The sequence below is a fragment of the Hemicordylus capensis genome, chromosome 4 (assembly GCF_027244095.1).
Source record: "Hemicordylus capensis ecotype Gifberg chromosome 4, rHemCap1.1.pri, whole genome shotgun sequence".
NCBI classification, from domain to species: Eukaryota; Metazoa; Chordata; class Lepidosauria; order Squamata; family Cordylidae; genus Hemicordylus; species Hemicordylus capensis.
Window position 1 is genome coordinate 268,122,238 of NC_069660.1, and position 23,683 is coordinate 268,145,920.

At 43.7% G+C, this 23,683-nt stretch overlaps 1 protein-coding gene across 9 annotated transcripts in view; it reads right to left on the bottom strand.

Annotated features, from left to right (window-relative positions):
- Window positions 1-1,063: 1,063 nt before the first annotated feature.
- Window positions 1,064-23,683, bottom strand: part of SLCO5A1 (solute carrier organic anion transporter family member 5A1) — a 112,906-nt gene continuing 90,286 nt past the window's right edge. For 7 of the 9 annotated variants that reach the window (XM_053248351.1, XM_053248354.1, XM_053248353.1 and 4 more), the window contains 4 exons: window positions 11,450-11,609; window positions 9,577-9,818; window positions 7,578-7,654; window positions 1,064-6,812 (listed from right to left, as the gene is read on the bottom strand). In XM_053248351.1, coding sequence (XP_053104326.1) covers window positions 6,355-6,812; window positions 7,578-7,654; window positions 9,577-9,818; window positions 11,450-11,609 — 937 coding nt within the window. In that variant the 3' untranslated portion in view covers window positions 1,064-6,354. The remainder of the gene's footprint in view (window positions 6,813-7,577; window positions 7,655-9,576; window positions 9,819-11,449; window positions 11,610-23,683) is intronic. The other 2 variants (XM_053248358.1, XM_053248356.1) reach the window with 1 other exon arrangement.

The following is a 23,683-nucleotide window of genomic DNA, read 5'->3' on the forward strand; positions in this document are numbered from 1 at the left end:
CTTCACTACATTTTGCAGTGGCCCACAAACTGGTAATAAAAGATGTTATTGCCTCCATATGAAAGAGAAGTGACTGGGATGAGAATGGAATTTTAAGCTTCCATCTCATGCCTCTGATCACTATGCTACATCCCTGGTTTACCTACAGTATTAAGATTTTAAGATTCCCTAGTATCAAAGGCACTGAGAGCCAAACTAGATTATCTGATGGAGATTTATCAGATCTGCTTATTTAGCTTGTTTAAAGCAGCAGCTACCCATAGTGGGCTACAGTTTGTAGTGGGACTGTTTAACTGATGGCAGAGGGCAATCTTAATTCACCCCCTATGCAAGCTCAGCAGGGTGTGTGTGTGTGTTTAAGATGGAGGTAGAGACCATCTTTGGGGAAATGGTGTGTGAGCGGGAGTTAACTCCTTGATTCGCCAATAATGTAGGGGACTAGAGCCCACCCACAGCCCCTATTTTCACCATTTAAGGAGGCAAGAGTTCTGATCAAACCCACCCCTCTTCATCACGTTGACTAAGCTCTGGATCACACCTGCTGTAAAATTTGAATTCAAGGATACACAGGGCCCCAGCTGGGCTGAGTATAGTATGCTAACCATTTTGAAGCCTATGATTCAAATACTTTCTGAAATCTGCATGTATGGTCTCATTCTGCAGCATCTAATCTTTTTGCAAGAGTCATGTTTTCAAACACAGAAAGGCATTCTGGCTGTGGCAGGGACTACAGTTACAATGCTTTTCCGTAATGCAAGTCCTTCAGAGTAATGAAAGTAGTTAGTTTTTAAAGTGGTAGGACAAAGGGCTGCTTGGATGTAATCCTACCAAATGCTATTCCTGATCAGCCATCAGATGTCACTATCACATTGTTTAAAAGCCTTCATTACTATAAAGCAGTCGCTACTTTTTTAGAGTAAAAAGACTATCCTTAAAAGCACTAAGTTAGTAGGAATATAGTCTGTAACAAAACTAAACTCAGTTTTTATGTGATCCGTTTGCCCTGTTACAGGAGTTTTAGGGCAACCTTGTGTGATTTGTTTTTGGTCACAAAATAACACACTTGAGAAGCCATTTTTATTTCAAAATATCAAGTATTTAAGGGTTCACTTGCAAATAGATGTTTACAACAAATCTTGTGCATACAGTTTGTTTTTACATGACTTAGAACAGAGGTTTTGAAAATTGTTTTGTTCCACTGAGAAATAAGTATTAGGGGGGAAAACTTCACTAAAGGACCTATGCCAAACAAATCCATCATCGCAGCATTTTAATCACAGGCATAAGAAATTAATGCCTTCCCTTCCCACCCTCTCAAAACAGAGTTATTAAAAAATTTAAGTAGCATGACCCTCAAGTAATACTGTATTTTTTCTCCTTTAGATGCCTCATTTGAAACCATATACAGTGAAACTAGAGTCATTTTAAATCAGTGATAAAAGTCCCTTTTGCTTTAGTTGGAGTGTGAAGATGTACCCTAATATTTTAAAAGGTAATAGCGATACATAATTGCATATTTCTTAGATTTTTATTTAGTTTGTCCCTGCAATTTTACTTTTCTTTTTGCACAGAAATAGCCCATCTCTCCAGTGAGTCTCAAGTATACAATTTGGGCACATACTGCACAAGAGTTTTGCTACACATTCTGTTACACAAGGGTAAGAGAGTATTACCTTTTAAAGTTCACAACTCAAAGACATAGTTTGTCCATCTCTACTAATGGTCACCAAATTCAAGCAGTAATAAATATCTGCCCCAAATGTTTGGGACATTTTAGAAGGAAATGAAAGTATATACACTTCATGTCCATTTAAATAGTACCACAAGAACCTAGAAAAGTTGCTTATAGCAGCTACTTAGCAGAACTGCATCATGATATGTTTGAACAGTTAATTCCCTGTGACAAACTCATGCTTGCAGCTTTAATGATTGTGATTCATTAATTCAAAACCAAACAGGTCTGTCTTCTACATAAAAAAGTTTAACAAATCTTACCTAAAAATACTGGTTTCAATTTTGGACTACTTCAGGCACATGACCCAACTTGTGGAGCAAGAGTGCCCAATCTATAATAGTTATGTGCACTTATGTAAGAATTTCAGAAGGTAAGTACATGCAGTTATTTAAAGCTATCTGAATATGTCTCATGCCAGGCAGTAGATTCTTTCATTAGCACTAGCACCAGGACAGCATTGTTCTATCCATTCAAAAGTAATCGTTGATTCAAGATTTTGTATTAGAGGAATGATTTTCATTTTTTTGAAAATCGATAGAAATCCTGGAACAAAGCCAGGCTTACATCCTCCATTTCATGACAATATATTTGCATATACAAGAATAGTAAGATGTACTATAAATATAATGTAAATTACACCATTATCTTAAATGCATATATTTATACTCTTAATGCATTACAGTGGAGGCAATTTTGGATAACATCTCAAAATTCCAAGGATGAAACCAACATTGAAATGACTGTAGTCAGAAAGAATAACTTATCTGAAGATTTGAGGCAATATTAGGTTTGAATAAGTACCCTTAAAACTTACATACATAAATTTACATACTTATGGCTGCCTACTTCCATATACATTATATACAGAGTTCTATCAATCAAAATGTTTGTTAATAGAAAACAAATGGTGAAAGGGAAAGAAAAACCCCACAACTTCAGTTACACATGGCAATATTGAATTGCTGCCTCAAGGAAACCTTTTCAGTAATTTGTCCAGCTCTGAAAGGGATGGTTTCAAACTGCCCAGTAAATAGCAAACCCTGCTGTGGAAGCATTAGGAGACATGCCCAGCCCTCCTGTTCTAGGTAATCACAGGAAAATGAATCTACACAAACCTAAGCTGAAAATCTGTGCATGTTCAATAGGTGGAATCAGTTTTCCTCCAGGTACAGGCCCTTCACATATATAGGTTTAGCACATACACAAAGCTGGCTCTCTGGAAACCAGGGTTTGCAAAAGTACAGTTAAGCTCCTGAATAGGCACACCTTTCTTTCATCCTCCCTTGCCTCTTCACCACTATTTTCTCCCCTACCCTTCTTTCCCCGAATTACTACTACTACTACTACTATTATTATTGTTGTTATTATTATTATTTCTATTTCTATACCGCCCTTCCAAAAATAGCCCGAATGAACCATGATGGGGTTTGTATTAGATATGTACCAATGCAAATCCTGTCTTACAGGGAGTCACAGTTCTGCACTGTGCCACAGCAACTTTGAGCTCTGGTCAGACATATAGTGCCTCATGTGCTCCTCATTCTCTGTTCCATACAAAGAATTTCCCTTAATCTTCTTCTTCTAGTATATAAGCAAGCATTTCCTGAACCTGTTCTTGCAATATTTCCTACCTATTGCAATCCCAAAGGCCATCTCAGGGGTACACAGTGGTTTGTGGCCAGGCAAATTTTATTCCATTTTTAATTTTGCAAACAGCAACTCCTCAGATTGCATCACAGAGGTTCCCTGAGTGCCATGTTGTGTAGAGGCACAGGGACTGATTCTAGAAGGTAGGAGCTAGACAGCCCATAACTAACTGCAAGAAGGAAAACGATTACAATGGCAATCCCTCAGGATTTGAAATAAGCTGATGCAATATACTATGCAACTGGTGCAGCTTGTTATCCGTGGCCAAGCAGTATGGACCCAACCGTGGTTTTAAAAATAGGCAAAATTCACCTACCCACAGTTCCTGGGTGGCTGGAAATGACTCCCTATGTCTTTTACAGCCACCGTTTTGGAGCATGGCTATCCCGTGAAAAAATATCCCGACAATTTTTGGATCTCAAAAGTTGAGATTTGTGAGTTCTAGGGGGGCTTTCTGGCGAGCTGAAGGCCTGGAGAGCAAGGTACTGCACTTCATTCCCTTTATTTCTGCTTTTTGGACCTTTTTTTAGACTCAAAGATCCCAAGGTTTCATTATTCACGCCTTCTTTATCTGCAGTTGTAGGCTGGAATGGAACCCCCGTGAGTAACAAGGGCCACCTGTATAGTAAACTTATTTAGCACCTGTAGAACTCTTAAGAGCCAGACGTGTTTCCTTTTTGACATCTCTGCTAACAGCAGAAGTAGTCTTGATCTTATCTGGAATATACCAATGTATAGGCTCTGTGAACTGTATTCAAAGCTGTGTTAGAAATTGTTTCTCTGCAAAGCTAGTGCTTAGGGGAAAGAAAGAGGGAGACTTGAATCCAACAAAAATAGTAAAACTAGTGGCTGATATACTGCTCAGCGCTCTGTCAGCCTTCTAAGTTGCACTCTTGTGCAGCATGCTCAACTTGCAAACGCACTATTGCAATAGCCCTCTGGCGTTTGTGCAATTCCTGCATGTTGCTCAACTGTGCAAACATTGTATTAGAAGACTAGCGGAATATTGTGCAGTATATCAGCCCCGGACTTCGGGGCCGAACTCCAGGGCCTCCACAGCCCCTGGGGCCCCCCAAATCCTCTTTCCTCTTGGTGCAGTCGCCCAGCGGAGTATGATGATGCTTCATTTGCAGGGGAGGGGGGGCCCCTCCAAAGGCCTTTAGGTCCAGGCTCCAAAATTACCTAGGTGCACCTCTGTGTCAGTCAGTCTGCTTAGAATTGGCAACCTTCAGACAGAGTTAGATTCCTTTCTCAGACTAAGCACATTCCTCAGTTGCTTTAACACTTTTCCTCAACAGTTTTGCTCTCATGAAAAGTAAGCTACAATCAAAAACAGGAAGGGTGTGAGGGGAAGATGCTTAATCTTTTCTGTCTACTCAAACCCATCACAATCTCCCAAACTGCTTTCCCACTTCCTTTAATATGGAGTTAAAATGAGTTAAGGAGTAAGATTTTGAGTGGACAAGAAGCAGGAATGGAATAATCTAAACAGTCCATTCCCCTGCTGATGACTCACTCAAGATTGCAGCTACCCCGGCTGACTATTTTGCACCCCCAAAGACCCAATTAACCATTGTGTGTAGTTCGAACCTCAATTTTTTTCCATAGCTTTGAAGCTTTAAACAAGTGTACCCTCCACACTGCAGACTATGTGATTAGTCCTGGTAGCCTGGGACATGTTTTTATAATGAACCTAAACAGATTACAGTTTGTTTCAAATGCTACAATTTTGGTAAACTTATATATGCCTGTAATATGTACAGAGTCCATTCACCTGTGAACATTTCATCACAGATCATGAAGAACAGTCCATGTAATACAAGTTACATGGCAAAGCAGTCCACCACAGGTTCAAATTGACACTTAGTGTGTGATGAGGTATGTGAAGAGCAATCTGGCCTTCACAGAGCAAACAGCCAATGGTTGTATCCTCTCTAACAGGGATTCCCAGATCTTGTTCACTACAACTCCCAGCATCCTCAGCTGCAGTGGCCTTTGAATGGGAATTCTGGGAGCTGTAGTCGTCAACATCTGGGAACTAGTTAGAGGGAAAACTGGTTGTGTCATACAGTCAGCTGTAACATTCAGTCCTCCTCAGATGGCCACACATCAAGACACAATTTTTTGTTTGTGTCTGCTCAAAGACACAAGAAAGTTCAAGTGTGATTTGCAGTATCTGTGGCTGATTCATTCATAGTTGCAAGAATATTCAAATACTAAACTGGCCTTAATGCACACATTTGTTATGCTTTAAACATTATCGCAAATTAGTACTGAAATTGCTAGTGGTTATTTTGCAACCTCTGTACCAAACTGAGATATACAACATCAAATACTAAATGTAAATGAATAACAGGCTAAAACTATCATGCCATAGCGTTTCAGCTTCACCTGGTATTTAACTCTATGTTCTATGGCTTCAAGTAGTTTATTTCAAAATAAAAGGACATGTGAATTGTTAATTCTACATTTTATGACTCAAAATGGCCCCATTTCCAATTCAGGTTACTGAAAGCATTTAGGGAAAATACAATGCACAGAAAAATCAATGCCAATCCAAGTTGCATAGCTGAGACAAGTTTTAGTTGTGCTTTAAAATAGAACTCAAAACAATTAATTATTCCTCCCTCAGTCCCAAGCATTGTGGAAGCACTGCCTTAGTATTGTGTTACCAATGATATGCATTTCTGTCAGGACTCTCTCTTAACGATTAGGACACATGGATTTAACAGATAAAGCTGAAATACTTAGAAACACTTTAAAACTCCATTTCCCAAAGGGAAGAAAGAGCAACCTGGGTTATTGTGAGGTATCCAGCCCTAAGATATGCATGGGTCAGTGCATTAAGCTCTCTTGGTTAATCATCTGTTGCAGAATAGCTTAAGAAAGTGGAAGGCACGGGTGTTTGTTTCAAAAGGCGCCATACTTTGAATTTACCAATAAACCAAATTTGAGGTTGACAAAATAGGGCCCTATATCTCAGCAGTGGCTTCTTCTGAAGCCTTTTCAACTGAGGCATTTATTGCTTCTGTAAGGGTGCCAGGATATGTCTGTGCTATATAATGCATTCCTTTTGTCTGGTCAATATCTTCCGTATGGTCACCTCGAGAGCTAAAAGTGGGGCAGGATCTAGTCCGTGCATAGTTTTGTGGCACTCCGGTGTTATGCACACCCTCGCTCACTGTGTTGGCAGGCGAGGCCCTCCACGTCTGCCTTTGCAGTTTCTCTTCTTTATACTTCAGGGAATACCAAGCGAGGAAAATGAACAAGAATCCAACACATTTGAGACCAGCTGCTAGCCCAAAGTAGACGAAGCGAAACGACGTCACATCGTATTCCCAGCACGAGCCTTGCACTCCACACTCCTGTTGCCACAGCATGCAGGTAGTGTCAATGACGGCTCCAAAGTAAATGGGAGTCGGAATGTACGCTGAAATACATGGGCATCAGAGTACAATTAACCCACTTGGATATTAAAACAGTTAACAGGCGTTGTAAAAACGATGCTACACTGTGAAAGCAAGGACTGCTCTAGTGACGCAAACATGCTCTGTTTTCAAATATGACGTGCATAAAAACCAAAGGAAGAGGGGGAGTGGTAGAGATGGGCATGAATGGTTTGTGCGTGGGCTGGCGGGGCAGGGAGCAGTTCCCCTAGGGAGTCAGGAAGGAGCTCCCCTAGGGAGTCAGGAAGGAGCTCCTTACCTGCTCCTCCCTGCCCTGCTGCTTTTCCGGCTGCAGCCCTGAGTCCCCAAGTGTGTCAGCACGCGCATGGCCTCCGCCATGCGGAGCTGCATCGAACAGCACTGCAGCCCCACACCATAGGTTGGGGACTGGGCATCAGTTAATTAACAAGAGAGTTAACCAGAAAAGCGGCGGGGTGGGGAGGAGCAGGTCAGGAGAGCCTTAAGGGAACTGCTCTCCACCCCATCGAGCCAGCTCAGACGCCAGCACCCAAGCCGGTTCAGCACTTTCCAGAAGCGGGCGCCAAACAGGATCTGGCACATCCCTAGAAGTCCGTCTTGTTGGCAAATGTTTACATACTACTTGGTGCAGAAGTCAGATATTCTCAGATTTAACTGGGCACAAATGGGCTCCAAGTCAAATCAAGAATTTAGCTCCTTCCAGTTTTGTACTTGCATCAACTATATTATTTAAAACACATCAGCTGAAAGGATAAAGCACCCTTACTTGCCTCTGCACTTACCAAGGGTCCTTAATAAAACAAATTGCATTCCAAGCGCAAAAGGCCTCTCACCATCTTCCACAGACCTAGAAAAAGACACAACTATTTTAAAACCTTATTATTAATAAAGTGTAAGGCATAATTAGTAATTTCCTCCCTCAGTTTTAAAAAAGGTATCTTCCCATTCTATCTTCTTTCCCTCAGAATAAGCCAAGAGGTGAGGTCCGATAACCCAAATGCTGACAAACTTCTACAAAGGAGAAACCAGAAAAAGAGAATCTAATAGAAAAGAAATAGAGGCTAATAGAGAGCAATTGAACCAAAGTGAAAGATTTCCCTTACTGTATATCCCTGGATGAAGAGTGCATTCAATTAAAATGTGTCAGGCTTTGGTTGATTTACTGTTTCTTCTTTTAAAACAACAACAACTGCGAAGCCCTTTGCAGTTGGTAATAATGCCTATTCCTGATGTTCAGGTTTTCTTACAAATAAAGCAGGTAGACGTGGACATCAGTGTCTTTCAAATAAGCAATTCACCATGTAGGTTTTGATGGTAGCATAGTCAGACTGTAGAGCATAACTGCTCCCCATAAGGATCTCGCCAAACTGGGAGAATGGGCAACAAAATGGCAAATGCGGTTCAATGTAAGCAAGTGTAAAGTGATGCATATTGTGGGCGGGGGAGAAACCCAACCACATATACAGTTACTGTATGGAATCTGAGCTTTCAGTGACTGATCAGGTGGGAGATCTTGGGGTCGTGGTGAACAGCTTGCTGAAAGGACACTGAAAGTACACGGCAGCTGTGAAAAAGGCCAATTCCATGCTAGGGATCATTAGGAAGGGGATTGAAAATAAAAATGCTACCATCATCATACCCTTATACAAATCTATGGTGCAGCCACATTTGGAGTACTGCCTACTGTTCTGGTCACCATATCTTAAGGAGGACATTGTAGAACTAGAAAAGGTGCAGAAGAGGACAACCAAGAAGATCAGGGGCGTGGAGCACCTTCCTTACGAGGCAAGGCTATAGCACCTGGGGCTTTTTGCTTTGGAAAAGAGATGACTATAGGGAGACATAATTGAGGTGTATAAAATTATGCATGGACTAGAGAGAGTGGGCAGAAAGAAATTGTTCTCCCTCTCGCATAACACTAGAACCAGGGGTCATCCCATGAAACTGAAGGTCGGGAATTTTAGGACCAACAAACGGAAGCGCTTTTTCAATCAGTGCATATTTAATCTATGGAATTCTCTGCCAGGGGATGTGTTGATGGGCACTAGGCTGGATGGTTTCAAAAGGCGTTTAGACAAATGCATGGAGAACATGTCTAATGATGGCTACTAGCCTGGTGGCTATAGGCCACCTCCAGCCTCAGAGACAAGATGCCTCTAAAGGGGAGGCATCATGTAGGGGAGCAACAGCGAGAGAGAGGGCCTGCCCTCACCTCTTGCCTGTGTGTTTCTCAGAGGCATCTGGTGGGCTGCTGTGTGAAACAGGATGCTGGACTACATAGATAGGCCTTGGGCCTGATCCAGCATGGCTTGTCTTAGATTCTTATACATCCTAACTGCCTATATCAGTTCTCTGGGCCAAAGCAGATTTGAGATAAGCCTTCTGCAGACATTACATTGTTGCATTCATGTACCTGTATACATCAGTGTTTTTGTGTGAATGATTGCACATACTTTCATTTTAAAAATGAACCTGGACACAGACCCCATCAAATGCAGGGTACAGATAGAAAGTCTGTACAGACATCAAATGCAGGGTACAGACAGGAAACATACATGAATGTAATGTATGAATAACTGCACATGTGTACTGTATACATACAGTGTGCACACATATGTGAATTGAATAAGACACGTAAATAGGACTACAGGAGGTATTCTCAAAGCAGATTAATGTGACATAATCAAATAAATGATGATACAGATCCTTTTGTCTCTCAAAAGTGATATTAGCTTACTAATGGCCTAATGATGATCCAAGAGCTCTCACCTGAGTGTTACTATAATTGCTGATGGCTGGGCACATGCTGTGATAAGTGTGACAATGAAGAGAAAGACCAGGAATGGGATGAGTGTATTGCAGGTTCGATCACACTTCCCAGATACAGCATAACCATTCTCATTGAGATAGGTTTTGACGATCACCACTCTTAGCTGACTGCGCTGTCCCACTGTTGGTGGTGTGATAACTTGTCGGCTTTGGACACAGGCACATTCTGTATAATTTCTGACCTGTGAAACAGAAGAGCAGGAGCATCATATGCTAAGATTCTGTTTTTGTGCTTTTGCCAGCAAATTTTACTTCCACACTTTAACACACACTGACCATGGGCAGAACTACATATTTGGGGACGAGCATTAGCTTGGGGTAAGTTGCGGTGGGGGTAAGCAGCGAGGTGGCCAAATTTGCAGATGATACCAGACTAGTATCATATGGGTAGTGAAATCCAAAGAGATTGCGAGGAGCTCCAAAAGGATCTCTCCAAACTGGGGGAGTGGGCAACAAGATGGCAAATGCAGTTCACTGTTATCAAGAGTAAAGTGATGCATACTGGGGCAAAAAAACCCAGCTTCACAAATAGATCACTGTATGCATCACTGATGGAGTCTGAGCTGTTGGTGACTGACCAGGAGAGGGATCTAGGGGTCATGGTGGACAGCTTGTTGAAAATGTCAATTCAATGTGCGGCAGCTGTGGAAAAGGCCAATGCCATGCTTAGAATCATTAGGAAGGGGGCTGAAAATAAAACTGCTAATATTATAATGCTCTTATACAAAACTATAGTGCGGCCACATTTAGAGTGCTGCATGCAGTTCCGTTCACCATATCTTAAGAAGGACATTGTAGAACTGGGAAAGGAGCAGAAGAGGACAGCCAAGATGATCAGGGGCCAGGAGCACTTTCCTTACACGGTAAGCCTACAGGACCTGCAGCATTTGAGCTTAGAAAAAAGATGACTGAGGGAAGATGAGAGAGAGGTCTATAAAATCATGCATGTTATGGAGAAAGTTGATAAGAGATACATTTTGCTCTCTCTCACATAATACTGGAACCAGGGGTTACGCCACAGCCCCTCCGGATTCCGGGTGTAGCGCTGCCGCACGAGGGATTGTGGGCGGAGCACAGCAGCTTGTAGGTGCTGCTTACACACTGATAAGCACCTGTTTATTATTCCTTAAAGGTGCCTCTCTCTGCCCCCTCCCCCACTGACTCTGCCCTAACTGGCTGCTCCTGGCTATAGGCCACCTTCAGCCTCAGAGTTGAGATGCCTCTCAATACCAGTTGCAGGGGAGTAGCAGTAGGAGAGAGGGCATGCCCTCACCTCTTGCCTATGGGCTTCCCAGAGGCATCTGATGGGCCACTGTGTGAAATACAGTACTGGACTAGATGGGCCCTGGGTCTGATCCAGCAGGGCTTTTCTTATATTCTAATGTTCCCAATCCCATTCAGTGGCTGGGTATTGCAGGAGGAATCTGTTTGGGCACCAGTGGCAAGAGCCCCTCCTCCCACTATTCTTCCTTACAAATGCCACCCATATAGTGAATATATATATTATGAGCTTGGTAGATGAGGTTTAGAAGAAAGGAGTTAAAGAATGAAAAAGGTTTCTTGCAAGTTGAATACTAGAAGCTTGAACATCAACATCAGATTTCTAAAGGCCCGGAGGTGTTTGCTCAAAAAAAACATTTTTTTTCTTAAGATGCAAACTAGAATCCTTAGGGAGCAATTTTGGCATGGACAGCACTTAAAGCGGAAAGAGGAGACAATGAAGAAAAGGGGAAGGAACCCAGCAGACCTTTCCTGCCTAGGTCTCTTCTATTCCGAAGCAAGATTCACTTGCATAATTGAATGACACACTCACCCCTGTGCTAAGATTTCCACTGCTGATGCAACCAGCCAGACATGGATTGAAATATGTGATTCCATCTGACCCACACACAGGTTCATATTCATGGATCTTACAGCCGCAATTGACATTGCAACTCCCAGTCAGATTCCTATGCGCCATAGTAAGAGTAGGCCTTGGAAAAGGAGATTACAGTAGATGTTAACTGCAGGAAGTATTAAAAAGCTTGTAGACATAATCTCAACTGGCATAAATATTATTACAAATGATTTTCTTCAAAGTCATGCAATTAGAAGTGTAGGCTTCCGTTAAGTGATTGTATCCAGATGGATTCACACTTTACATGGTACTGCAGAATGCCTTGACTGTTTCAGTAAGCACTTGTGTGAGGTACAGGACACCAAACATTCAAGGACCTATGGCAGACATCAGAAAGTAAGTGACCATTGACCAAAGATTCCTGCCACATGCCTACTGCATGTCTGGGGTACACGTCTTCCCTTCACAGATCATATTTACACAACACTGTCCAAACTGATTGGTCTTTGTACAATAAAGTATGCAGCAGCCTGAACTCTCATCCTTCCACAAAAGCATCCTAGAGATATGTAGCTCCAGGGCTGGATGTTCCACCATTCATTTAGAAGAATTTCAACATGCTTTAAAATGCATCAAATGGAAACAGAGTATTTCCTGTTCTAGGGTAGGAAACATACTTATTGGGACAAGTATTTTGTTTAAATTGATGTACTGATAAACATTTCTCACTAAGTGGCAGCTATCAAATACTACAGGTTACTTACTTGTAATGTTTGTTCTTCTAGTGGACATCTGTACTTCTACCCATATGGGCTATGAGTCTGTGCAGAGATCTCATCAGAACCTAACAAGCTCGATTTCTCCTGCTTTGGGCGGGAACACCCACCCCCAGCCACTATATGCGTCTGCGCCACTCTTCATCCCCTCAGTCACAGAGTCCAGCTTCAGTGAACCCCGCGGGGAAGACAGGAGGGCATTTAGCAGTACAGATGACCACTAGAAGAACCAACATTACAAGTGAGTAACCTGAAGTTCTTCAACATGGTCTCTGTCTTCTACATATATTGGCGTATAACAAGCAAGCACCCAAGAAGGAGGGAAGAGACAGAGGCAACAGGTGAACAGCCAGGAAGAATTTATTTCAGGACAAGCAAATCAACTGAAAATAGATTGCAGGACACTCCTGCCAAATACAGCATCATTACGTGCTCTAACATCAATAGCATAATGTTGAGTAAATGAATGGGGTGAAGCCCAAGTAGCCGCCTGACATATAGTGTCCAATGGGACCGCACGATCAAAGGCCACAGAGGCCACCATGGACCTAACAGAGTGTGCCTTCACAGTAGCAGGCAACTGCTTATGGGCCAACTGATAACAAAGTTCAGTAGTGGAGACAATCCACCTGGACATGGACTGGTCTGAGACTTGGGAGTCCTTTACGTAGCCCATCGTATAGAACAAACAAGGAGGGGAACTTCCTCCACTCAGCAGATCTCTGCAGGTAGAAGGACAAGGCCCTTCGAACATCTAAATGGTGTAACCTTTTCTCCGCATCCGATGAAGGATTTGGAAAGAACACAGGAAACATGAGTGGGGATGAGCAGTGAAACATGGACACCACCATTGGGAGAAATTTGACATCTGTCCTGAGTATGACCTGTATGGAACTGCAGGTACGGTTGGTCGGCCCTCAGGGCCCTCAACTCACTTACTCTCCTGGTGGAGGTAATGGCCACCAAAAAGGTGACCTTCCAGGTCAAGAGACGTGGGTCAATAGAAACCAAAGGTTCAAAGGGTGGCTATAAAAGACCAGCCAACACCATGGACAAGTCCCAGGCCGACGACATGACTGGATCATCCAGGAACGTGTGTCAAACCCTTCAGAAAACTTTCAACCACCAGAACTTTAAACCAGGAAGTCTGGTCTGATGGGGAACCGGCCATAATGGTGGCCAAATACACTTTAAGGGATGAAAGCTTTAAACCAGACTCCTTAAGGGACAAGAGATAATTACAAATATCCTGTACAGAAGGATTAAAGGCATCAAACCCCATGCAGAGCAAAAAAGATATGAAACACATGCATTTTTGATCATAGAACTTTTGTGTGGATTGCTTCTGAGCAACCACCAAAACCTCCTTCAGTCGCAATGGGAATTCAGCAGGACCTGCCATGCAGTCAGGTGGAGGGACCAAACATCCGGGTGCAGCACTCGTCCCTGTTCCTGGGACAACAGGTCTGGCACAACAGGAAGGCGCTTGCAGTCCAATGCCAAGCGCTTCAGGGTTAGAAACCAAGGCCTCCTGGGCCACCAGGGGGCTATCAGGATTGCCCTGGCCCGGTCCGCCCTCAGTTTCTGTAAGACCTTTGGAATGAGAGGAAATGGAGGGAACACATACAGAAGAGGCCCCGTCCAAGAGAGGACGAAAGCATCCCTCAGAGAACCCTTGCCCTTTCCTCCCCTGGAGTAATAGAGGGCACATTGTGCATTGTCCCGGGAGGCAAACAGGTCCAGGGTTGGAAACCCCCCCAATCCACAAATATGTCCCTCAGAACACCCTGATGCAGCTCCCACTCGTGGGAGACCACAGTTATCCTGCTCAGAGTGCCCACCTGGACATTTAGCACACCCTGGATATGGAATGCCTGAGGCGATACCCCGTGCACAAGACAGCAATGCCAGAGGTCCAGCACCAGAAACAGAAGGCTTCTCGAGGACATGCCACCCTGGAGACTGATACAGGCCTTCGCCGTTGTGTTGTCTGTCTGTATAAGCACGGAACAACCCCCCAACAGGGGCAAAAAGCCTTTGAGAGCGTTGAAAGCAGCCAACAGCTCCAGGTAATTGATGTGTTGAGTCTGCTCCACAGGGGACCAATGTCTACTCAGATGAAACCCATCCAAATGAGCTCCCCAGCCCAGTTCTGATGCTTCCATCATGATCACTCGGTGCTGGAATTCCGTCCACCACTGTGCAGCTGCCTGCACCCAAGGAGGGGGCAAATGCTCTAGATGGCCTGTATTCTCAAGGGGGTCGAACACATCCAAAAACCATCGTTGAATGACGCGCATGCGAAGACGCGCTTGAAGCAGAGCATAGGTGCTTGATGCCATGAGGCTCAACAGGCGCTGTACGGACCACATGGTCTGTGGGCCTCCAGCCAGGAAAGCAGTAGCTAGCCTCTGGAGAGTTACTATGCGGCCCATTGGGAGGAAGACCTTCTCCAAGATTGTATGGAATATCAGCCTAATGAACTGAATTCTCTGGGTGCGTACCATCTGAGACTTTTTGAAATTCATCTGGAACCCAAATGCCTCCAAAGTATTGACCATGGTCTCAAGGGCATGCAAAACTGCCCGCCGAGTGCTTGCCACAACCAGCCAATCATCCAGTTATGGCAGCACCTGTATACCATGTTCCTGCAGGAACGCCACCACCGGGGGCCAAGCACTTCGTAAAAACCCTCAGCGCGGTGGTGAGGCCAAAGGGCAAGGCCTTGAATTGATAGAGGATCCCCCCATCTGGAACCTCAGGAAATGCCAATGTTGTGGGTGGATTGACACATGATAGTACGCATCCTTGAGGTCCAGTGAAACCATCCACATATTTTTGTCCAGGATGGTCATAATGGTAGGTACCGAGAGCATTCGGAACCGTTTGTACACCAAATGTTTGTTCAGAGCCCTGAGGTCTAGAATAGGGTGCTGACCGCTATCCGGCTTTGGCACAAGGAACTACCAGGAGTAGAATCCAGGGCTGTTGGGGTTGACGACTCTCTCGATTGCGTCCTTTTCCAGGAGAGCAGCAACTTCCAGATCCAACTCCAGGGTGCAGGGAGTCAGCACAATCCTGGACACCAGATGTGACCCACAAAACTGCAGGGCGTAGCCCAAACAGATAACAGTAAGGAGCCACTGGTCCATAGTCACCTTGTCCCAGCTCGCCGCGAATCGGGCCAGGTGAGTCCCAAAGCACCCTGAGTCATTGCTTCTTTGGGGGAACACTCAGGTGCTGCTTCTGGAAAGCCGGTTTACTAGGCTGGCCTCCTGCCTTGTATCTGAGAAGAAACTTGTTGCCCCGAAAAGACCATTCCGAAGGTGACTGATGTTGGGCCGGGGCCCTCTAAGCCGGATGAGGTGACCACCGACCAGATTTCTGTGGCTTTGAAGTCAGAGAAGCATATGACATAGAATACGCAGTGCTCCACAGCTTTTGGACTTTCTGGAGTGTGTTGTCTGTTTGTTCCAAGAAGAGGCTAGAGCCCTCAAAGGGCAGGTCCTCCACCCTGGCATGGGCCTCATACTGCAGGCTAGATGACCAAAGCCAGGTGTGGCATCGAAGTGATCTTTAGCAGCACATTCTACTGAGTGACGGGCCGAATAAAGTTCCTGTTTGTACACTTGAATGGCCTCCCTGCAAAAGGACTTCACAGAATCACTCTTATCCTGTGGAAAGAGATCCAGGAAGGGACCCACTTTCTCCCACTGAAAGTGGCTGTATCGGGCATTATAGGCCTGATAATTTGCCACACGCAAGTGTAAGGCTTCAGCGGAATAAAGCCTTCTTCCAACAGAGTCCAATTTCTTTCCTTATTTATTGCTTGGGGTCGACTGATTATGACCCCTGGACCTCTATAAGGAAGCCTCCACGACAACAGAGTTCGGGGTGGGGTGGCTTTTCAAGAAGGCCGTATCCTCCTGGAACTGCACTCTCTAGAAGTTCTCTAGATGCCTATTTGGTTGATAGAGTGTATTAAGCTTTTTCCAGTGGGCTTTCAAAACTTACAACAAGGCCGGGTTAAAGGGCAAGGCAGCAGACACCTTGGGCTCTGAGTCAATCAAGCTGAACAGGGGGTCTAGCTCACCCTTCTGCAGGTTACCCAAGTTCACACCCACGGCCGAAGCCATACGGGCCACATAGGCCATATACAGTTTGAGATCTTCCGATGGGGAGACCGGCTTAGAATCTGATTGGATATCGAGTGGGGACAACCCTAGGGAGACAACCTTAAAGTCCTGAAAGCTATCCTCACTGTCAGACACAGGGTTCAGCGGGACTGAAAAGTCTTGAGTTGTGGGCATTGAACCCGAGGGGGAGCCTGGTATGTAAGCGGGATTGTCCAGTACTGAGACCAGGGGATCCGAAGGCAACCCCTGAGCCAGCATTACATCTTGGTGCAGCGTGGGTACCGAGGGAAGCGCCTCATCACTATCCTCTCAGCCCCACAGGGAACGATGTAGCTAGCAGGAACGTGGCCGCCCTTCCACATGTGGAGGGGGCTCATGCCAAGCCCTCAACAATGTAGACTGCCTGTATCCAGGCTCTTCCAGGTAGCATGACACATAACGGGACTGAGCATAGTCTGAATAGTCTTTTTTTTTTTAGCTTTTTAAAATTGTTCTTGGTTTTTACAGTATCTTAACAATCCCGTTACATCTAATTAAGTAAATGTAGACTTCCCGTTCATCAATCTGCGCGATTCACTAACTATACAAGTCAACCATTGCTATAGTAATTCAAAACATATATCCTATACATTGCAAACTCGATTTTGCTCTACCCAACCTGCTATTATTACTAAATTTCAAACCCTGCTGAAAGGTCCATATTAGAAAAATAGTTCTTTAAGTATAGTAAGAATGGTTTCCAGTCTTCTTTAAAAGATTCCAAGTTTTCATCCCTTATCAGTACTGTAAGATGATGTATAGGTGGTACTTAATTAGCATTAATGTATAAAAATGTTCCAAACAAAATTAGCATTAATGTATAAAAATGTTCCAAACAAATGTTGGAAATGTGGACATTGTGAAGGAACTTTTTTTCATATGTGGTGGTCTTGTGGGAAGGCCATTGGGGATATGATATATAATGAGTTGAAGAAAAAATTTTAAATGACATTTCCTAAGAGGCCAGAATCCTGCTGGGAATAATGCAAGGAGAGTTTTCCAGAAGAAACTTAACATTTTTATGTACACAACCACGGTGGCCAGAATAGTATATGCGCAGAAATGGAAGGACAATGAAATGCCCTCAAAAGAAGATTGGTTGATAAAAATTTTGGAATATGCTGAGAAGTCTGAATAGTCTGACCTACAGTCCACCTGATATCTATCATAGGAACCAGGGTCTTGACGCCAAGAGCCAAAGGAACGCTCAGCATCCAGAAGGAGGGGGACAATACTCGATTGTACGATATCGATCCTTATGGTCCCAAGAAAGATCCTGCCTATAAGTCAAAAAGCGCTCCTCTTGATATCGACATGGGGGCGTTCTACGTCTAGGCAGCCACGAAGCACCCTCAGCAAGCTTGGGTGGAGAGTAGGCTTCTTCCTCAGATGAGGTATATTCCGGCTCCCCAACCCCGACCGAGTTGAAAACCTCCGCTGCTACAGGCGAATCAGGGCGCATTGATACCGAAGGTTTTTGCATTGAACGATCCGAGGCAGTTTTAACTTTCTTAGGCACCGGGGCCGTCGATACTTGGGCGCCTTCTGATCTCTTCCTCTTGGGAATCTGGGGGTAGATGTTGACCCGCTGGCAGATATTTATGGGACTTAGTCTTCTTTTTCTTGGGCTTCGACACCGATCCCAATGAGTTCAGGGAGGCCTTCGATACTGCAGGGGGCTGATACAAAGGGAGCTCCTCTGAGTGTGCCCTTTCACCTGAATCTACTGAAGGCCGAGTGTTCGAGGGCATCGATAATGATGCCAGAGTCCGACCCCCGGTCTCCACAGCCGCCACCACCGCACAGTCCGCCAGTATCAATGCAGCCATTTCCAACGACCGCTTCAATGCTAAGACTTCCAAAGAACGGAGAGCCAGATCCCACAGGGCTGCACACAAGCAAGAAGTCCTATTCCTGCAAGCCTGTTTTGTAAACTTCTGACAGTGCAAACAGGTATTGACAATGTGGGACTCCCCCAGGCACAAGAGGCACTCAGCGTGCGTATCGGGGGAAGGAAGCTTTGATCCACAGCAGACACACTTTTAAAGGTTCCTTGTGCCTGGTTCCTTGTGCCTTGTGCCTGGCATACATGCCAAAGGCCAGCAGGCCACCACGCTCCATCTTCGAGAAAGGAAAGGCCCATTAAAATAAAAACGCCAAAGAAAAAACACAACTACATGGAGATTAAATAAAGAAAATCAGGAAAGAGGAAAAACAGGAGAAAGAACAACAAGGGATATCTAGATCCTACTTGTTGCCGAGCTGAAGACTCCACAATGTTCGCTGAAGCACAGACGAAGAAAGACTGAGGGGATGAGGAGTGGCGCAGCTGGGGACGGGGTTCCCACCCAAAGCAGGAGAAATCAAGCTTGCTAGGTTCCAATGAGGTCTCTGTGCAGGCACATAGCCCGTATGTGTAGAAGACAGAGACCACGTCGAAGAATTTCAGCTATGTTGGCTTTATATAGTTGGTGCATGTTGGTCACACAGTGCCTATTTCTCAAAAAGTTGTCAAGTAAGCACTGTTTGCACACACCTCAGAATATGAAGAGTCTTTTTTTATTTATTATCATATTTACAGTCTGATGTGTGTATTTCTAGGCAGTGTACATGATTTAAAAATAAACAAATGTAAAAACAGAATGAACACCAAACAGATATTTTATATCACACTGCTTGATATGTGTATCTCTAGGTGGTGACACAATTTAAAATTCAATATAAACATAGTAAAAACAATTAAAAATAGTTTCAAAGAAAAAAACCAATTTTAATTTATTTTAATTTTAACTCAAAATTTAGTTTTAACCTGAGAAAACAGATGCATGTCGGTCTTTTTAAAAAGCAGCCAGAGCTCTTATTTTGACAGGAAGCACATTATATTGCCATAAGGTAGTTGGCTATGGAAAGGATCACAATTTTATTTTATTTTGTGTACAGGATTTGAAAGCATTGATTTACTCTCTTTAATTAACAAATGGAGAACAACTAGATTTTTACAAATGAAGCTATATTTGTCTTCAGCTTTATCAGTTCAAAAAGCAGCTATGTGCCTTGTGCAGCATCTGAAATGCAAATTCTGGTGCAAGAGGAACACTTCCTCCACTCTTTTTTTTACTAGCTAAAAACAACGTCTCAGCTATGATTATTAACCTCACAAACTGCAAATCTGCTAAGCTATAAATATCAAAGACAAACCCTGCCCCCATATATCACTTCATATATTTCATTTTGTTAGTCTCTGAAGGACACTGGGCAAAAGATTTGTAAAGTGATGATTTTTCACTTTATCTGCTCTCCCTCAAACTACTGGTCAAGGTAAAGAGAGAGCACGGAGGTGAAGACTCCATTGGAGCCTGCTGGGGTGGCATAACGTGTGACCTGGCTGCTCTCTGACCATATGTGAACTCCTGAGCCTTGTCACTGAGCAGTCAGATGCAGCTGCAGCTAGAAGCTGAAAGCAAAGAATGACATGAACGTGGGCAGCTTGTAAACAACAGACCCCGCGCTGCTGAATCTGCGTGTAAACAACAGACTGCTCACTGCTGACATTGTTCTATTTTTATGTTGCCTTTTTCAAGAAATGGCAACCAGTCCTGTCAGGGTGGATTTCTGACATAAGAATATAAAAAGAACTTTGCAGGATCAAACCAAGGGTCCCTCTAGTCTCACATCTTGATTCCAAGAGTGGCCAAAAAGAGGTTTCTTGTAAGCAGGGGATGAAAGCAATGCCCTCCTGTGCTGCTGGGTGCCCTCCCCCAAGCAACTCCTATTCAGAGACATCCTACCTCTGCATCTGAAGATTTCCTTTAGCTATCATGTCCAATGCCCATGTTCTCCCTTCCATATATAATTTTACAAACCTCTCTCATACACCCACTTGCTTGTCTTTTTTCTAAAGTAAAAAACACCAAATATAGGGAAGGTGTCCCAGCCCCATAATCATCCTGCCTAACTTTTCTGCACTTTCCCCAGCTCTACAACCATTTTTGAAATGGAGCGACAAGAAACATATGCAGTGGCCAACATCTAGAGCAATGGAATGAGGACAAAATGGGCACTGTGTTTTGCAGCTGGAAGGCTTCCACACCTGACTTTTAGCCAGTATCTCCTCTGGAATGGAGCAGACGCATTCACATATTGGGCAGATTTTACCCCAAAGTCCCTGCGAGCTATCAGGAAGTACTTGACACACGATTTGGGTTTTCCACTGCTCCTTAGAGGGCAACCCGATTTATATCCGAGGTAAAAAAAAATCCACTTTTTGCATCAGGCTTTTTGCATTGCATTGAGTTCACAGAAAAGCCTCACAGAAAACCCGCAAGAAAGCCTGCTGTGTGAAGAACCCCCTGGAGGCTTCCCCATTGCCACTGTGTGCAGAGGGTGGGGGAAAGCAATTGTGGGCAATCTTCACTGCTGCAGCACCCATGCAGAGGGGAATAGAATTTAGGGTAATCTTTCCAGTCTTCACAAGTGCCCTGTGCCTTCCCAAACTACACCTCTGAGGGTTGTGTAACCCTCAAGGTCATGGTTTTGAAAGGCTCAGGGCACTTCTGAAGGCAGGAAAGACTACACAAAATAATTTTCCCCTCTGTGTGGGTGCAGCAGCAGTGGGGAAACCTCCAGCAGCGAGGTCACAGCTCACATTGCATCCCATTGCTCTGGTGATCAGCCAGTATTCCAGAGGTGGCCACACAATATAATACTGACTGATACCTTTTCAGTCCCTTTCCAAATAATCCTGAGCATAAAACAGGCCCTTTCATAGCTGCTGCACAATGAGTTAACTCATTGTGGTCCCACAACAGAGCAAAAAGCTCTTCCTTGATTAGTCACACCACCAGTGTCCAGCAGTTTTTATGTTCACATTCAATTTTATTTTCAATTTTGTTTCCTATTCCCCCGGTTTTGAGAAATCCAAACATAAGAACCATGTAAACCACCACACCCCTTTTTTTAAATAAAGGACGAAAAACATACCAGGAAGTTACTGTAATGACTGACCTTAGTTAATTGGTGGAAAACAATACTAAAGCTAGAATTAGACCAAGCAAATTAGAATGGCTTCTGCAAAGCAAAGTCCTGAATTACTAATCGTTTGGAGTTTGTTGAGAAAGTGTCAACAAGTAATCTGGTAGACATTATAATCCTTTTTTAAAAGCCCCTCTGCAGAGGCTCCTGATATATTTCATGTGTTTTAATATACAATTTGTCCAGCAGCATTTCTGAACTCAAAGACTAGACTTGCCAATACTAGGATAATGATAATACGCCAATGCCCTTGAGTTTCCTGATGATAAAGGGAAATTATGACACATCAGCAAGTACAAGACTGTGTCAACATAGATTTGCAGAATATATTTTCAGTCTCAACTTTCCATTTTCTGCAGTCAAGAGTAAACCTGACACAGACAAAAATTGTATTTATTTCCCTAAGCTAAAAGCTGCATTTTAAAACTGAACATGTAGTCACTCTTCTTGTTATATTGACACAGTAGTTTTGGGATGCATACCTACCAAAAACCAAATCCATTTATTCTGCTTTTTTTAAAAAAGCAGAATCTTAAAAAAAAAAAAATCTATGTGATAGATTATAGGTTTTTTTAAAAGATTACAAAAGGACAATCCACTTTTTAGTAGTTGAAGAGCACCTGTGTATTCACTGGTTTACAGCTAGAGGAGTAAAACACAATACAATTACAGTTACAGCTAAGGGAGGTGATAGATCCATCCCCTGAAGAGTTTACAATCTAAAACCGGGGTTGGCAACTTATGGCATGTGTGCAAAAAATGGCATGCAAAATCATTTTGAGCGGCACTCAACACTGGCCGACATACTGAGCAGCTTAATGTTTTTCTAAGTGAGATGTCCCCATGCTGCAGTGTTCTACTGAAAAGCACACCAGGGCTGCTTGCAAATGCACAGAGCCTCCATGGCTCCTAAGCACAGCGTCATCACTGTAGTTGCTGTGCTTAGGAGCCCTTCAAACCAAGGTCTGGAACCCAAGAAATATCTGCCCTCTCCTTCAACTTCCACATGGCATTCAAGTTCTGTGTGTGAGAGAAGCCCTCTTCAGACATTATCAAAAGTGAGGGTGCTGTATGTGAGTACAGTGCCCTGAGTGAGCACTCTGAAACTCCCGCCCCTTCACTGATGCCCTCGGAAACGTTGCTCCCATGCTATCCACACTGGCAGTATTTGAGACCGGGCTTTCTCTGTGGCTGCCCCGGGGCTTTGGAATATGCTCACTATGCCTATTCCTGTTGAAATAAGAACATCTCCTCCTCTGTTTGTTTTCAGGAAGACCCTCAAAACGCACTGGTTCTCACAGGCTTTTAACAGGAATTAATTTTAATAATTTGTTTTTATTGTGTTGTGCGAAATTTCAATCTGTTTTTTACTCTTTTGTATTGTGTTTTACATTTTGTAGACCACCTACAGCTGTACATATTAGGCAGTATAAAAATATGAATAAATGAATAAATAAATAAATAAATATTTGTCAGCAGAGACAAAATTCTGTGCTCATGGTCAGGACATGGTCATGTTCCTGTGATCAGAGTGCTGGGACACCCAGTGTGGGGTGGGGTTTCAGAGTGTGCTCCGGAGGACACCATCCTTGTCTACAGCATCCTCAGTTTTGAGGAGGGAGGAAGAGAGAGTCTTCCACACTATTCAGAATTGCATCATTGCATTATTATTCTCTCCAGACCATTCATAACTGCATTATCAGGTTCGAGCACAGCTCTTGTACAGAGTACAGCTGGACATATACTCTGATTTCTCTAAACTAGGAGTCGTTCAATCCAATTTCCTGAAGAATATATTTCAGGTTCTCAGCTGCATGCCTAGGGTTGTTCTACGGCTGGAAGCAAGGTTGCTCAAAGTAGAGGATTATTTATATTAGCTTGGATTATTTATTTATTTTTTAATTCATCCCACTGGTTTAGCTCCACTTGTGTTAAAAGACATCATCTATTACTCAAGGTGGGGGAAAGGGGTGGAGGAAAGGCTATATCATTATGGCTTTCCTCCCCACTGCATTGCTAACCATGGGTTATGAAAGTGCCAGAGACAAAATAAGGGGAAAAGTTTATGATATGGAGCAGCAAATTGATCAGGACTCCATTTTGGCTGGTGTTTTTTTGGGGCAATCAAATTTTGAGTTTTATCCCTGCCAATTATTTAAACCAGTTAACAGTCCCAAAGTACCACAGAGCTCTGACACTGGCCCGATGCAATGCCTTGTGCACAACTG